The sequence below is a fragment of the Protopterus annectens genome, chromosome 6.part0 (genome assembly GCF_019279795.1).
Source record: "Protopterus annectens isolate FY-2018-M chromosome 6.part0, PAN1.0, whole genome shotgun sequence".
Classification (NCBI taxonomy): Eukaryota; Metazoa; Chordata; order Ceratodontiformes; family Protopteridae; genus Protopterus; species Protopterus annectens.
In genome coordinates, this window is record NC_056737.1 from 614,159,044 (window position 1) to 614,176,534 (window position 17,491).

A 17,491-nucleotide genomic window follows, 5' to 3' on the forward strand; every position below is an offset into this window, starting at 1 on the left:
AACACAGGTGTGGCAGGTGCTGACATAGTCAAATAATGGAGAGTGTCCAAGTCAATACTCCCTTCAAGAAACAGATTAATTATGTTGTTAACATTTTTGTAAGCCCCACTGATTTAATTTATACTTAAACGTTCATAAGCAACACTATCCAAATGTAACTGCATCCTATCCACATACTCATATTGATCCATAAAGAAAAGACCACCGCCCTTGTTGGGCTTCATGACTCTAACATCACATGCATTAAGAAGGTTAATGAAAGCAAGTTCATCCACAGAAAAAAATCCTATATAAACTTAAATTATCTCTCTTAGTTAACAAAGCTCTAATGTCCATTTCGCAAACTTTTTCAAACACTGCTAGGGATTCTTGTAAAGGTGGATTAAATAAACTTGATACTCTAAAGCTGTTGGTAAGTGTAGAATTAGTTCCCATTAAGCAGGTTAAGTTCAGCTTGTGCATGAACATTTTTAGGTCTAAGATAGTCCTGACCAAGTCCGCTCTTTTGTCAGGGACAAAAGATAGCCCTTTAGCAAAAACATTCACCATATTGTCATCAATATGGAGGGAACTAAAGTTAAAGTCACCCTCAGTACTTACTAGGATTTGAAGGGCATCTTGTATCATCTCCTTCTCTGATTCTGGCATCTTCTCTGCTAGCCCTGCTTTCTCTTGTTCCTTTGTTGATTCGGATTCTGTTGAAATCCATAGTTGTCCTGAAAACCCTGTTGGTTATTTACATCCATTGAACTGTTGTTAGTACCAGCTCTAGCTAGCTCTTGCTGCTTTGTTTTGCGTTGTATGTTTTAGTTGGACCGTGTTAGAAGGCTATGGTTTTTACAATCTTTTATAATGTTAGTGATCCTTGAATGTTTTAGTTTTTAAAAAGTGCCTTTTGATAAGAACATTGATGGATCTTTCTTGTTGAATGTAACTTGCTTATGACACTAAGGTTTTGTGACTTGTTTGAAAACTTCAACGTTGATTGTATGATTGCTTGATTGGCTAATTGTCTATAATACATAAAGCTTGTTTTTTTGTCCTAGAGTTTGTCTGAAGAAGTGTGAGTATCTACTCTTATGAAAGCACTCACAGTAAACAGCAATAAATTGTGGTTTGTGTTCCTGAAGCCGGCTCGTTTCTTCTTTTTTACATCATTTGCGGTGGTACAATTCTAAGCTGGCTTAGGCTGAATGATGAAAGTTTCTTCGCATTTTTTCATATTTGTTTAGTTATTTTTTCGTTTTTGTGTTTCCAAACTTCTATCTGTTGTTTTTTGTGTTTTCGATAGCTAGACATTGGGTTTATCAATTGGGGATATCTAATCAAATAAAATGTGGACCTTTGCCATTACATCTAGAATCTACACACAACGCAAATTAGATAGTGGAACTCAAACAACAACAAAACAATATTTAACGCTCTAAAAGTCAAGAAATCTAAAAAGGTCTTAACAGAAAGAGAGGTAATTAATTTTATCCACACTCGCTAAAAATCCACACCAACGACCCTGTAAAATTGGAACCCATTTAAATGAGGATCCTTATTCAGATACTCCCCTTGGCTAACCTCATCATTTTTGATGTTCCTTTCCAAATATGTGTGTCATCTGAGGAATTCTTAGTTTAGTGTTCACTCCATGTTTTGTTAAGATTTTGTTGTATGTTTATGTTTTTGGCTTTAAGATGAATAAACTCACTTTCAGTCTTTTACTCTCAAAACGAACTATGTAATTACGAAAATAAAATGGCTGATAGAAATGTAACTGACCTCACCAATGTTTATTTAGCAAGCCGACCAATTACACCACAGAGATTTGATGAATAAAGGCAACGCCCCAAAAACATACCCCCAGTGGCTGATTGGTCAGGTTCCAAACCCAACCCAATATTGAGAGTATAAATGTAAAACTGCTCAACACAGTTTATATCACTCTGTACAGCACTTGGAGTGCGTCTTCTACTTTCTGTAACGTGCAGGACTGAATTAATAAAGGACTCCTTGATGACCTAACTATGCTCCAGTGTCATCTTTTCAGCAACGCTCCTGCACAGAACTATTTGTTGGATTTTTGTTGTTTTTTTCTTTTTTAGTTTGTTGTTTATTTCTGTTTCTAAGTCAGTGATTTTACATTGTCTGGCATGGTCTTATTAGGCCTAAGTTGATTAGTGACTATGTTTTTTCCTTGAATACAACATATAACATTTAAGGAGATATTCTTCACTCAGCCTTGCTTGTAAAGGGAGTGAAGTTTAAAGGGAGTGTTTCTGTCGCTCAGTCTTGATTTTCTTGCTTTCTAATAAAAAGTCCTTTTTAGGGCTACTAACCATTCTCCTCATCAATCCAGGGGTACCACCAACTAATAAAAGTTATTTTTTCAAGAACTATTTACAATTTTGGGAGAGATACAACACAGGCTCTTTTAAACAAAGTCCTTATAACGGCTAGATCTGTAAGGAGTTCACAGATCCGCAACGACACAAAGGTCCTTTTTAGGGCCACAATAGTCCTTATCAAGACTCCATTAACAAAACTACACCCACAGTCCTTCTTCGGGCTTCAATAGTCCTTGTCAGGAACTCCACTAGTACAACAGATACAAAAGTCCTCTTAAGGGCTACAACGGTTGTTATCAGGACTCAACCACAGAAGTACATGCAAACTAGGGCTGGTCAGCCCTGGGGAAGTAGTCCTTTTCAGGACTAATTTCACCAGTTTTGAGCAGCAGGTTTAAAGCCACTAGCACAGGCGCAGGCATTATTAGACCTGTTATTAGCCCTTGGCACTATGGAGTTCCCAGCTCCCAGTACCTGGACCTCCATTTTCTAGGAGTAGGTCCACCAAGCCCTTTCAATCTGTTTAGGAACAAGGACCTTTATCTCCATTCACAGTCCCACCACAGTACAACAGTCCTTTTCAGGACTTTAATAGTCCTTATCAGGACTACACCGTCTCGCCTTACTCAACAGTCCTTTTCAGGACTCCTCCACTGGGCAAGCATTCAGCCTGGGATGGGTCAGCACTAGCCGCTTCTTAGGCACGGAAGAACAGGGGCACTGTTTGATCCCCCTGTACAGGACATTTTGATTTTTAAAGTACTTAAATCTTTTTGGTGGGATTCATAATTAGCTAGTCAATCTAATATCGTCTGGCCTCTTAATCAGTTGTCTGAAGAGTGTTTTACCCTTTATATTTTTATTCCCACCTTCTAAAGGTGGGCTACACTCTAGGAAGGGGTGATTCCGATTTCCTTTTTAACAAATGGATTTTAGGAAGAACATTCAACATAATATCAAGGGCAAAGGAAAAAGAGACCAACAATACTGATTGTAAGAGAGACCCCAACTCAAAATGCCCATGTAGTAATAGAACAGGGGATAAAGGGGCAATGATGGTTGATTTGTGGGTAGCAAGGGGGCTACTAGCAGGAGAGGAGGATTACACAAACATGTACTTATATTCCACTTAAAGCTATTGTTTTGGGTGGGACTTCCTGGATGGCTCTTTTGTAAATGATCTATTTTCTTGAAGCACTCTTCTGATGGGGTAGGACATCTAGCAATGGGAGAGAGCACAGTAGGAGAGGGGTGTGGAAGGGAATTATACAGTCTCTGGATATCACTGTCCAAATCCATTTGTACACGATGGGCGACCATGCATTCAAGAGAAGAAACAAACTGCAACTGCCTCCAGAATTGGGGAGTCTGGTAAGGCTTATGGGATTCGACTGCTGGCCCCCCAAAGAAGGACCACAAAATTCCTACTGTTGATTTTTCTTGTCTCTGAGTCAGCATTCATTCTGAACATTTCCACAGCCTCACTGGTTCCTCCCTGGTCTTTGATTCCTTTGCTGATGTTGGCCACAGCAGTATCATCACTGCTGCAGACTCTCGTATTCTGGAAAAAGGGCACTGAAAGGTTTGAAATTTAAAGCCAGCAGGTATGAAGGTCTTGCCCTTCTTCACTATATTCTCTCGTTCCTCCTTAACTTTTAATCTGAACAGTATGGATCCATTCATGGATGCAATATGGAAGAAATCTGTGAGGTTCAGCCAAGCATAGCAGGGAAATGTTATGTCAAAACCTGCTGTTTTAGCTGTATCATTTTATTAGTAAGGCAAAAGATGCATGCAGAGATCACAGGACATATTTGCCATCCGTGATGGTAATGTAGTCTTGAACTACCCATCCAGCAACTGTTCAAATAACTACGACATCTCATCAGCCAGTTTGCAACTGAAAGATAATGTATGTACAAGTTTACCCTTTCCAGTGTAAATGTGGTATAAACATGCTTCCCAAATCTATCTATTGCTGCAGGCTCCTTAATGACTGAATGGACATTAGAACTTGCAGAGTAGCAAAGCTTTTAAGGGCAGTAGCAGCAAAAATAGTATCCACCTCAGAAGTCTCAATCCAGCATGTCCAGATCTTAGGAGACTGGAAGATCCTGACTAGCTTTTCTGGAACAGGTGTTACTATTTAGGGTTCTTCCCATCTTGCCTGATTACACTATGTACCACCCTGAATATGGGAGGAAACACTCAAAAGGACAGCTGAGAGGATAACAAAAAGCTTCTTGCAGGACCTTTTAAGGAAAAGACGTGGAGCCTTTGTCATCCTGGCTTTTGCTTCATCATTTCAAGGACCCTGAACTTGGGGATGGTAGGAAATTGATGTTAGCTTCTCTACTGGCATCTGAGGTGAAGATGCCAATGAAGAGTTCAGGGTAGTTCTCTTGTTTTTATGCTTTTTTCTCACCCCCACAAGGGAAGCAGTGAGGCTTGAGGTATAACCTACATCAGGCCAATTTGGCAGGAGACCCTCAACCCTGTTCACAAGATGACTGAAGGTGCAGAAGGAAAAAAGTCTCTGGTTGAGACCATGGTCAATATGAGTGCAAGCACTGAGGGCAGCAAATGCATTTACATCACTGATCAAGACTGACAATGTTACTCAGGACCCAAAGCACAAACCCAGAATGCCCATATCTGAAGCCTATCTAGACTACTACCAAAACCCATAATCTTGGCAATGAGACCAATTACAACAGCTCAACCGTGGACAAGAATAGTACAGCTGTGTACACTTAGCATAAATGTAGATGTTCGAGTGTATTCACTGTTGCAGTCATCACTTGTGGGTTATCCCTGCTAGGTAGCCCTCGGCCGGCCTGAATACCAGAGTAAAGGATTTCCCTCCTGCGTCGGCTGTCCCTGAGACTTTGGCTGATGTCAGGTCATCAGGGCTATAAAGGGTGGCAGCCGATGCCATTACATCAGTTTTTCTTGCCACCCAATAGTCATGAGCTCCTAAGAGGACATAGAAATACGGGGGAAGGTGGGAGGGAAACAGGACTGCAACAGTGAATACACTCAAACATCTACATTTATGATAAGTGTGCACAACTGTACTATGATCTTCATGTTTCACTGTTGCAGTCATCACTTGTGGTAAGATTCTCAAAGCTACATAGGTTATAGGGATACCAGCATGCAAATCCTGCCGTGGTTTTGGAGAATGTAGTCAGCTGGTAGTGCTTAGTGAAAATGTGGACAGATGTCCATGTAGCAGCCTCCAGAATATCCTTGGTAGGGATCCCTCTCAGGAAGGCTGTGGAAGTAGAGGCTGCTCTCGTGGAATGAGATCTGATAGATTTAGGACTCTTTCCATGGAAGGCATAGCAGAAACGTATACAATGAGAGATCCATTTGGAAATGGTCTGCTTTGTAATGGGTTTCTCCTCTATCCCAGGGACGAAACCAGTAGCTGGTCAGTTCTTCTGACTGACTTGGTCCTGTCAAGGTAAAATCTCAATTGTCTGTGTACGCCCAGGGTATGCTGAATTCTTTCTCCTTTATTGGTAGGTTTAGAAAAGAAAGTAGGTAGGTGTATGGTCTGGTTAAAGGTTACATCAGAGACCACCTTAGGCGTAAAGGAGGGGTTGGTTCTCAGAAAGACCCTGTCTGCGTGGAAAATGATGAAGGGCTCAGTGGCCATGAGAGCTTGGAGCTCAGATACCCTGCTGGCAGAAATGATGACTAGCAAGAAAGCAGTTTTCCAAGAGATACCTGAGATCTGCTGAGGATCCTGGCTCAAAAGTGGTAGAGTCAACTTTTCCAAAACAAAGTTTAGATCCCAAGCTGGTGCAGGTGGGCTTCTACGTGGTCTGATGTGAGCCACACCTCTGAGGAATTGTTTTAAGAGGTGATGAGAGAACAAGGGCTGCTCCACCTGGACATACGCTGAGAAAGCTGAAGCACGAGTCTTGATAGAAGAGTAAGGCAACCTCTTTTCTAGACGCTGTGCCAGGTAGTCCAGAACCAGTGGTAAAAAGGCATTGGTGCTGTATGCACCTCTGCTGCTGCACCAGCAGGTGAACCTTTTCCATTTTGCAGAATAAGACTTTCTGGTGCTGGGCCTATGGGCCTCCTTAATAATGTCTAACACTTGTTTGCTGAGGGCTGAAGTGTTATCTGCCTTTGTGGAATCAGCCATGCGCTTAACTTGAGTGTGGCAAGGCCTGGGTGCAGTAGCTTCCCTCTCTGTTGTGTGAGAAGGTCTGTGGTGGGGGATAGGGGGATGGGAGGATGTATGCTCATACTGAGCAGCATGGGGTACCAGTGCTGCCTCGGCCAGTCTGGGGCAATTAGGATTGTCCTTGGCCCTTCCTCTCTGATCTTGAGCAGCACTCTGGGTATCACAGGTAGTGGGGGGGAAAGAGTATGCAAACAGGCTGCCCCAGTGGAAGGAGAGGGCATCCACCCTCCAAGCTTCTCACTTGAGCAGAATTTGGTCAGTTGGCGGTTCTGGTAGCTTGCAACAAGGTCTATGTCTGGTTCCCCCAGATATGACTGATCTTTAGGAAAATCTCCCTGTGCAACTGCCACTCAGGGGGATCCAGGTGTTGTCTGCTTAACTGATCTGCCAGGGTGTTTTGCTTCTCTGGAAGGTATGTGCTATCAGAAGCAGTCCCAGATTTGAGGCTGACTGCCGATTTTCATAGTTAAGGGACACAGGGGTTAATAATGTGTGGCCCCCTGCTTGTTGATGTACCACATGAAAGTAGTGTTGTCTGTCTTGATTAAGAGGACTTCCGCTGACAGATGTTCTTGGAAGGTTAGGATTGCTCTGTGTACTGCTAGCATTTATTTCACTTTGATATGGAGAGACCCTGAACCACCTGTTCCCAAAAGGCCTGAGTTTGCAGTGTTCCTTTGTGAGCTCCCCAGGCAATGTCTGAGCCTTCTGTGGTTATGGTTTGGTCGTGTGGCTGGAGGACAAAGGGAAGGCCTTTGTTCAGAGTGCAAGCCCTGGCCCACCATAGGAACTCCTTCCCTAAACAAGGAATCAGGGGGAGCTGGTGTTCCAGAGACTGGGAGTGCTGGCACCAGAGGTTCCTTAGATACCACTGCAATTTTCTTATGTGCAGTCTGGCAAGGGGTACCAGCAGGATGCAGAAGGCCATGTATCCCAGGGCTTGCAGGATTTTTCTGACAGTGAGGTGGGTTTTGTGTGCCAGCTGGGTGAAGTAAGACTGTAGTAAGGCCTGCTTCTGTGGGGGGAGGAAGGCCATTTGTGCTGAGGTGTCTAGAAGGGTGCCCAGGAAGGTTATCCTGCGTATGGGTTGTAGATGGGACTTCTTCAGGTTGATGGTGAATCCCAGTGAGGTTAGTAGGGTCTGCACAAAGGAGAGGTCCTGCAAGAGTTTTTCCTTGGTTTCTGCCTGTATGAGGCAATTATCGAGATAGGGATAAATGTGTATGCCCTTCTGTCTGCAAAATGCAATGACTGGAGCCAGGCACTTGATAAAGACTCTGGGAACAGTGGATAAGCCAAAGGGCAGAGTACAGAAGTGAAAGTGTTGGGGCCCTGCTCTGAACCTTAGGTAACTCCTGCAGGACTATCTGATAGGGATATGCTGGTAGGCATCCTTCCAATCAATGGTCACTAACCATGCTTGTAGCAGGAGCATAGGTAGTAGTTTTTGCAGAGTCAGCATCTTGAATTTTGGAACCAGGAGGGACAGATTCAGGGTGGAGAGGTCTAGGATAGGGTGCCAGGTGCCCACTTTTCTGGGGACCAGGAACAGCCTTGAATAAAATCCTTTTCCAGTCTGTTCCTTTGGTACAGGTTCTACAGCATCCTGGGCGTAAAGCTTTCTGATCTGACAAATAGCTTCTGTCACCTGATTTGCAGGGATGTCTGGGCAACCTGCCCTTTTTGGCTTTTCTTTGAAATAGAATCTGTACCCACTGGTAATAATTTTCAGGACCCATAGAGCTGAGGTGATGGCTTGCCACTTTCCTAGGAAGAGGCAAAGTCTTCCTCCTAGCCTGTTTGGGGACATGAAGGGCAGAGCGGAGGGGAGAAGAGTCATTGAGAGTCCTTGGAGAAAGGAGTTGGCTTAGAACTCCCCTGCCTTGGAGCAGCAGTAGACCACTGCCTCTGTCTTTGTTGGCTATAGGACTGATACCTAGGGGTTCTGTCTCTGAGTCCCTTTTCCTGGACTGGTTTTTGTCTGAGAGGGAAAGGATCAGTCTTTAGTGGGGAAGTTTCTGCTGAACCTGGGAGGTTGCACCTGTACCTCTGGTAGTAGAATTGTCAGGAATGGAAGGTAACTTCTATTTAATTAGTTCAAGGACATTCTGCTGGAATTTCAGCATATGAAATTGACAATTTAAGACTCATACAGGTAAAGTGGCTGAAGTGTATACTTTTTTTCTCATTCTGTCTAAAGCTCTGCTTTCTCTGTCAGCTGGGATGGGATTTTTAGATGAGCTTGCCCCAGCTCCTTTAGGGCCTTGAGTAATGACTTCAGGGTCTGTAGTAGGATTTTCAAAAATATATTTGTGGGTGTCTTGCACCCTATAATATATGTCTAGTTTCCTGGGTGCTGAGGGGAGTGAATCTGGTGAAAGGGCAGATTCTAGAAAAACATCCTCCACTACATCAAGGATAGGAGGAATGGCCAGTGGTTTATGCTGAGGCAGGTCAAGCAACTCTCTTTGTTTCTTAGACTGAGAGTAATATTGGGCCTCCCAATGAAAATGTTCTCTAAGGAAATTTAAGTTTTCCCCAAAAGAAAGGTCTTCGGGGGGGGGGCAGACGGAATGGGGTCATTAGGATCAGAGTCCTCAAATGCTGCAAACAGCTGGTCTTCCATGTCGGACTCCTCAAGAACAGATTCTTCTGATTCCTGGTCAGTGAGGACCTCGGGGGAGGTGTCCCTTTTCCTTTTGGCTGGGGTGAGAGGGTGGGGCTGGCTTCCTCTAATAAGAGTCAATAAGTCTTCTGCCATTCTGAGCAGTTGCTGCGACTGAGGGGCAGGCTGGCTGGTTGTAGGTCGGTGGCTGGGTCCCTGAGGGACCTTTTTAGGGTTAGTCTTAGCCTTGGGCCTGGATGGGTTGGTAGTCTTATACAAAGTGAGTTTAAATGGCGGCGTTAATGTCGGTCTAAGCCTGGCTTCGGTTGTTGGAGGCGTCTCAATGGAAGCTGGTGCCTGCAAAGTGGCTCTGGACTTGACCACCTGAAAATGAGGCGATATACCGGCAGGGGGAGGTGAATCCAGCGGTGTACCGGACTCTGAACGGGTCTCGGTAGGGGCCTGTGACGGTTCCTCGTCTGCCGTCAGGGGCTGCGAAGGCACCTCACTGAGTTCAGCTGTAGCACTGTTTTTAAAAATACCAGACTTTTGACCGGAGTCGTCACAGGGCCTAACTTTATCCTTGTATTTCTTTTTTCTAGGTAAGTCAGTAGCTGGGGTTGAGAGACCGATGGCATATCGCATTGAGAAAAAGACTCACTAAATGCATTGCTACAACTTCAGCTCTTCTACTTATGGTTCTAGCATTAAACAGGGCACAGATCCAACACCCAGAGACGTTGTGCTCTGGGTCTAAACAAGTGATGCAGAGAGAATGGAAGTCACGGTGTAGGATCTATTTTCCACAGCTGAGCCAATTACTGACTTTCTCAGACATCGGTTAAAAGCAAGAAAATGTTCCCCAATGGGATACTTAGCTTTAGACATTTTTCCTCACTCTGGCAACGGGCGCCCAACGCACTCGCAAAACTGCTTTGGGCTCCACAGCAAGAAAGACTGATGTAATGGCATCGGCAGCCATCCTTTATAGCTCTGACAACATGACATCAGTCACAGTCGCAGGACAGCCGACGCAGGAGGAAAATCCTTTACTCTGGTATTCAGGCCAAGGGCTACGCAGCAGGGATAACTCACAAGTGATGACTGCAACAGTGAAATTAGAAGAACATACTGAGGGATCCATTCAGTCCAAATCCAGTGCTGGCAACTTGGGACTAAAAGTACAACTATGATAGCCAAAATCAACAATGACTCAACAGTATCGGCACCAAAACTGACTGAATGACTGACCACAAACTCCAGGGCCACAGAAATTCCCAGTTTAGACTTATCAGCACTGCTGCCATCAGCATCAATGGTATGGTAGTCTTTGAAGGCATCAGCTACAAATACAAGCTACAACTGATCACAACATATTTGTTTGATGCTAAAATCTGAAGGTTTATGACAGGCCTCACTGGAACTGGTGTAGGTAAACAGGATGCACAAATAGAAAAGGAAAACAAAGATGATGCACCTCTGTCTACACTGTTACTAGAAGGAAAATGTGAGAAAAGAATTTCTACTGAAACTTCAAGAAAGAAGTCAATTACCTTCTAATAATCTGTCAACTGTAATCAAGTGACTTCAAACCTGCTGGACAAGAGGGAAGGATATCCCTGATCCCAAGAGTCTGAAATTAAAGAAATGTTATCTTTTCTAGTTAGTCAAACAGGAGAAGACTGAGAGACTGTTACTGGTAACTTTGAAACCCCACAAGGAGACAGACTGGTGGTGGTGAAGTTAGACCAATTCTCTACTCTAGGTTTCTTGTATACTCAGGAGCAGAAATACATCTTTAGCATTCTCACTTCTGTGTTTTTTCTTTCGCTCAAGGTCTGGTAGATACTTAAGACTTAGGCTTGGTCCCTGTGGGCATATAGGGGTGGATGTTTGGCTATTCTTTGAACCATAGAATGGCAACTTATTCTCTTTCTGTTCCTAATCACTCAGAAATTGAAATATTCAAAAATATCATACTTTTCTTTGAAATGTTTCTCCTCCAAACAATACAATGTATGTCTGCCTTATAGTAGAATTTTGTGGCCACATTTAGTACACTTTTTTAATCCTCAGCTATCTAATTAAACACAAAAATGTAATTCTTACATCTGACAAAGCAAAACTAGAAACAATCAACCAGGTAACTACAGAGCAAAAGAAAAGTGCATGTGCAAAGATGTGACAATAAAAAATGCTGAGGAATAGAGAAGGTGAGAAGATGTTAGCAGTCTAAAAAGAAAAAAATAAAATATCTTACCTTCCATCAACCAGAAGAAAGTAAACACTAAAATGAGTCAGTAAATGAAGGAATAAGACCAATTTGGCAATTTGTTTCTTACAAAATCCATTTATAAATGTTAAGTAGCTTGAGGCCATTTTCTGCAATGTGATCTTCTCAAGTAGCAAAAGAAATCTTGGGAGCAAACTAGATGGCAAAGCACTGTGGGTAAAGGGAAGGTGCTTGTAGCGTGAGACAGTTTTATATGCCTAGCTGACCGAAAGCTGCAGTTTCAGTCCTGCTACTTTATCAGGATTGACATTCTTATACCAGATCTGGGTCTTAAACCTACGAATAGAAGATGGTGAGGTGCTTCTCTGTTCTACAGTGCAATTGAGGATGCAAGCAGCTTCTCATATAAGAAAAATTTAAGACCTGCAAAAGAGGCTACTGCACTGATTTGCTGAGCTATAAGGCCTAGAGGGCCCTGTCTCCTGATCCTTTGCCTAAGCCTTGTCTGCTGTTTAGATCAAAGGATTAATGCTACGAGTTGATACTGAGATGCATACTGTATTCCAGGGTTTGATCCCCCTACTGCCATTTGCCTACTGTGGATTGCATGCCTATGAATCTATAATAGGTGTTTCTAGCATACACCTTTTCAGTCATCCTTTGTGATACTACATTCTGAAATCCTTAGTTAGCAAGTGCTGGGTCACTAGCCTCACCTCAAATCTTATAGCAAGAGGCAACACTGTACTGCTGATGTGAAAAATGGAATATCAAATTGCATGCCTAAGCAAAACGGTTAATGCTTCTGACATTTCTAACAGGAGATGTTTTGAACTAAGGGACACACTGTAGACTGTGGGTCCTCACTAAATGAATCTAGGTATTTTACTGAAATGACTACATGTTGAGAAAAGAATGCAGCAAACAGCTGAAAATACTCAAGGAGTACAAACCCCCTTAAATAGGTGCACAAACTCTATCATGGACCACAGAGGGCACATGGAGACTACAAAAGTTTTTTTTTTTTCAAATGTATTTTATTGAGATTTTTTTTTAAATTTCAAAAACACATCACACATCAAACATACAAAAATAACTACCATGAGTTCACAGAAGTTTTTAAAGAGCTATCTGTGTTGTGAGCACTGGTTCTACTTGATTGTCACTGTTGATGTGACACCTCAATCCTGTGTGCAAAAAGCAGTGATAGGTGGATGTGAAAGGACAAAAAAGAAAATAAATGATCTATCAGTTTACCCACTAGAGAGATCACCTCAAAGTCAGATATTCCACTTCTTTGTGCTTTGCCACTAAAAGTGATGCACAGAAAAGAAACTAAGAATTTTGCTCTGTTACTTAATAATTATATAAATTAAATGATTTGGGGAAACTATCAACACTGTGTGTGTATGAATTCCAGAAAAGTATACAGTATGAGACAATTTATACAAACTGATGACAGCAGTATATTTAGATGCGAGTTTCCTGCATAGTATGGGCAGTCCACAAACTACTCAATGCTACCTTAACGTTGAGACTCTAAAGCTTTTACTTTGCGAAGTGCTGGGGACAAGTTCACTGCAACGGTTGTAAAACCACACCATTTTAAATAATTAATATTACATTTAAAAATCTTAGTTGTTACCTAACAATTCAGTTTCCTCTAATCCAAGTTCAGAGGTGTTACTAGTTAGTGTCTCGAGATCTTCATCTTGAATTTTTACTTTCCGTTCTCCGTTATGTCTCCACACACATGATTCATCAACCTCAAAACAAAACACAAAATCAAAATGAGTTATGTCAATGATCTTGGTAAACTGCAGAATACAAAATTCATATCAACTTCCTTGGCAATCCTATGTACTTCATTTCACAACAATCTCTTAACGCCTAACCTAGCTACTTAATGGAAATACCCCAATACAATCAGATCTCACTACAATGAAAGCACCTAGCACTATACAACTAAGCATATATTGCAAAATATGTTCTCTTTTACAACAAGAGCTTTGGGTTTAAAGCTACTACGAAAGTAAATTAGTTACAAAAATCACAGTTTGTTTGGTTCTTTTTGTAACTCTGTGCACATATCACAAAGCTATAGGCAAATCTAGAGGACGCTTAATAAATGTTTTTTCTAACAGGTTCTGTGAACAGTAACATGCATTCCACTGCAACTACTGGAATACTGGCTGGCACTGAGGGATGCAGCCCGACTAAAATCCAGGAAGCCCAGGATTAAGCAGCAGCCCAGACACTGGAAAGCCAGTTTGTGATGGAAAAGAGTTAAGAGAAAATGCCTGTTCACCTTTCCTAGGGCAAGGAGCTATGTGACAGGGAGCATAGCCCACTAATATATCCTCCGTGGAGAGTGGAGACTTGGTGAGAGCCACTCACTCATAGGGGTATGGGAACTGCCTAAGTGACTACACCTGTCACAGAAGCGAGTGACTTTCCCACGCAACACCACTGCATACTCATCTTCAGGGAGCTAATGCAAGGCACACAGGGGCCATGTTAGGGCTGCAAAGTAAAATCCCCTGATGGTCAGCATGCATAAGGCCAAAACATTTTAGAAAAACATAAGCTTTTCACCTCCAGAGTAATGCAGTCTACAAGAAAGTACAGTGCCTAGTCTCTGCACACTGTATGCTGCAATTCAGGAAAATGAATGGTTGAAACAAGTGAAATAAAGAAACCTGATGAAGTTCTCCAACATAAACATCACAACAGACTCATACAACTAGTCTGAGGTGCAGTGAATAATTTAAGACATAAAGATACAGCATGTGTGTACAGATAAAAAGCCAGTCTTCTGGCCAACATTGGAAATTTTTTTCTACTTCTTAGCAAACAAAGTGGACAGCTTATAGGTGCTACAGAAAGTCTCTCTAACCATAAGAAAGCAACACCAAGATTGTTACATCACAAGAAAAAACTTGAACTCCACTCCCTACTGAAATGTTTGCACTAGAAATGCTGAGTGCCACCAAGACAAAACAAAAACAAAAAACAGACAACTGAAAACCTGGAGAAGAGCGAATCTTGTACACCCCCCAAACTTATATATACCAACTCTGAGAAAAGGGAATATTCCGAGATATGTCATCTTGGACTTAATATATGCAAGTCTGTTATTTCGGCCATTCAGTCTCCGTATTCTGGACTCTCTGTAATGGGTCCCAACATTTCAAATGGTTACCGGGGAATCACACTCTTCTGTGTCAAACCACTATTATGACAATTCCACAAGCTTTACTCTAGAGAATATAATTTTCTGAACTAGACAGAATGGAGGAAAGATTTAAATAAACAAAATGGTCTACAGCTATGAAAATGATCTACAAGACTACATCAGAATGCAGTTCTAAAATATGTGTGACATAGTTATGACTTTTGCAGGGGAGAAAAAATCAAACACAAATGTTTCCAGTGTTAAAAATGTAGCCTGAAACTTTCTGACATTCACATTTGTGTTTTCATGACATGGATATAATTGGTGCATCTCCAAGATTATTCTCTAAAACTGGCAAATGATCTATATCATTTGTCTTTTCTTTTACACATATCAAGCTCAAATTGTCAAAGTCTGTCTGCTCAATGATTAACGGAGGTGCCCTCAGTCTATATAGGGCTACAGCTTAAATTCTGCTTGAATAGATCAATTAAGTGTGGATAAAGCTCAGGTGTTGCTCATTCGGGGAAAGGGCAAATCATACCTTTCAACCTCTTAGAGCAAGAAATCTGGACAAAGCCATAAATAATGGGGGCAAAGGCTCAAAAATAGGGGCAATTTTTAAATATTGCTCTTACAAACTTAGAAAGTTTATAGAACAATGTTTGCATTAGCATGAACTTTCTGAAAAGTACAAAGGTTGAATCTCAAATGTCTGTCATTATTTTCTGACTTCACTCCTCAATGATTTTTGTCAGAAAACCTCAACTTTATGAGAAATGGACCAAAAATAAAAGACAAAAATCTGAACATTCTGAGAAAATCTGTACAGTTGAGAGGTATGTAGAATTTCCATATTTTGATGAATAACAGACACTTCAAATACATTTTCACAGTCAGTGATGTCTATTTTTGAGGCATTCACAAGTACATACTTCCTGATATAGCAGGCAATGGACCACTATGAAGTTTTGACAGCAGGCAGCATACCTCTTAACTGTCCAGATTTGTTTCAGAATGTCGAGATTTTTGCTTAGTGTTTCTGGTTTGTTCCTCAGAATTTGTGGTTTTCTATTAAATCATTGAAAACTGAAGTAATTAAATAATGACAGACATTGAGTTTCAGACTTCATAACCTTCAGAAAATGCATGCATGGTTATACAAAACATGTTATTTCACAAACTTTCTAAGTTTATAAGAGGAATATTTAGCCCCCATTACTTTGGCTCTGTCCAGAATCATTGCACTAAGAGGCTGACAGGTATGGAAGCATTTTGACTGCAGTACCATTTTGAACACAAGAAAAGTACATACAGCACTTCTCAGTTAAAAAAACTTTTGTAGCACATCTCAGAAGATCCTTTTTAAGAGCCGACATACTGAGAAGTTGAAAGCAGATTAAATACCTGAAACATTGCAAAGATAAACTGGATATGTTGGTCTGAACCAGTCTGCATTGAAGTATAAAGGGTATTCTTGTAATCAAAATATCAAATTAATGTTTTAAGTTCAACTGAAGAGCTCTTACATGAAAAGGAGCCCAATTTGTCATTTTTTCCACTTCCATGTTGGCATAAATTACATCACATCATAGCACAAAATCATAGGGTTCGCATTTGAATTATTTAGTGAGGGAGGCTTTCTATGTGGGCAAGACCCATAGGATGCTTTGTATATGAACATTACTATGCAATTATTGTTAAAAATATACTGAATGCATTCTTCAGACAAAGAGATATAGCTTAGATATAAAAGGTGTGTGTTTTATGTACATGACTATAAAAACAGCAGATATCAGGAAAGAAAACAGAGATAATTCACTTGAATGTAATGAATACTGGTGTCAATTATACCTGAATGCATATGTACCACCAAGTCTGAATTGCTGAATTTCAAATGTAGAACCACAAAAGGTGGAAACACGAGGAAGAAGCACTTATTTTTCCACTTTATTTAGCGCTTTTGTCCTCACAAATCAGGACTTTATCAGAATAAAATATAAGTAAAAAAATAACACTCAAGTACTCCAGAGAATATAACTCCTCCCATTAATGAACCAATGGTCACAAATGGTTGAACAATGAAAACTGCCCTTTCATCATATTACCTATTATATACATGAACGAAATACTGAAAAACAGACATGTACATAAAAATATAGTGAACCAACAAAAGTAGCTAATCCAACACAATAAGTTTGACCTGTCAGCAAAAAACTTTTTCTAAAAATTTTTTGTATAACACTAGCAGCTTTTAATCTTAGCACTGGGCTAATATATATGTTCTCATTCAAACCTGGATATGTAGTGGCATTGGTACGTATTTGCCACTATAGTTCTTTGTGTTCCAATAGGTCATCTGTTGATCCACCCTTCTGGACGTGGTCAATAATAATAAATTTAAAAGAATGTCCATCATATTCAGAAATATGGCTGTACAACGCATTGTTAGGGTCCTGTTTATGGATGTTATACATATGCTGATAAACCCTTTTCCTAAAGCTATTTTTAGTTTCCCAATATAGAATGCTGGGCATTCTTGGCACACAGCCACATAAACTATACCTTTTGAACTACAATTATATTATTTTTTTTATCTCGACTGTGCCAAACCCATTAAGGTCAACTTCATTCCCTTCCATCATGTGTTTACATTGATGGCATTGCCCACATTTGACCATCTTGCCTATGTTGATAGCCCCTCTCTAACATGTTCTTAAAACATCAACGCTTTTTATAAACTATTAAGGGTTTCTCACCCACTTCTTGATATTTTCAGTCAATTCCAAATACATCCCAATATTTCCTAATAATACCTCTAATTTCATCAAAACCAGTGTTATATGTTAATACAAGTGCCTTACCAAGGTTTTCCTTGCCCTGGCAAATAGGATGGGTCTCATTTGTCCAATTCACAACCCAGTAGGGGGACACAGTC

The 17,491-nt window shown here is 41.1% G+C and overlaps 1 protein-coding gene across 1 annotated transcript in view; it reads right to left on the reverse strand.

Moving 5' to 3' along the window:
- The window catches only part of NEMF (nuclear export mediator factor), a 1,922,187-nt gene that overhangs the window by 618,943 nt on the left and 1,285,753 nt on the right, over positions 1-17,491 (reverse strand). Inside the window, exon 22 of the mRNA XM_044074284.1 lies at positions 13,024-13,144. Within this exon, the coding sequence (XP_043930219.1) occupies positions 13,024-13,144 (121 nt within the window). The remainder of the gene's footprint in view (positions 1-13,023; positions 13,145-17,491) is intronic.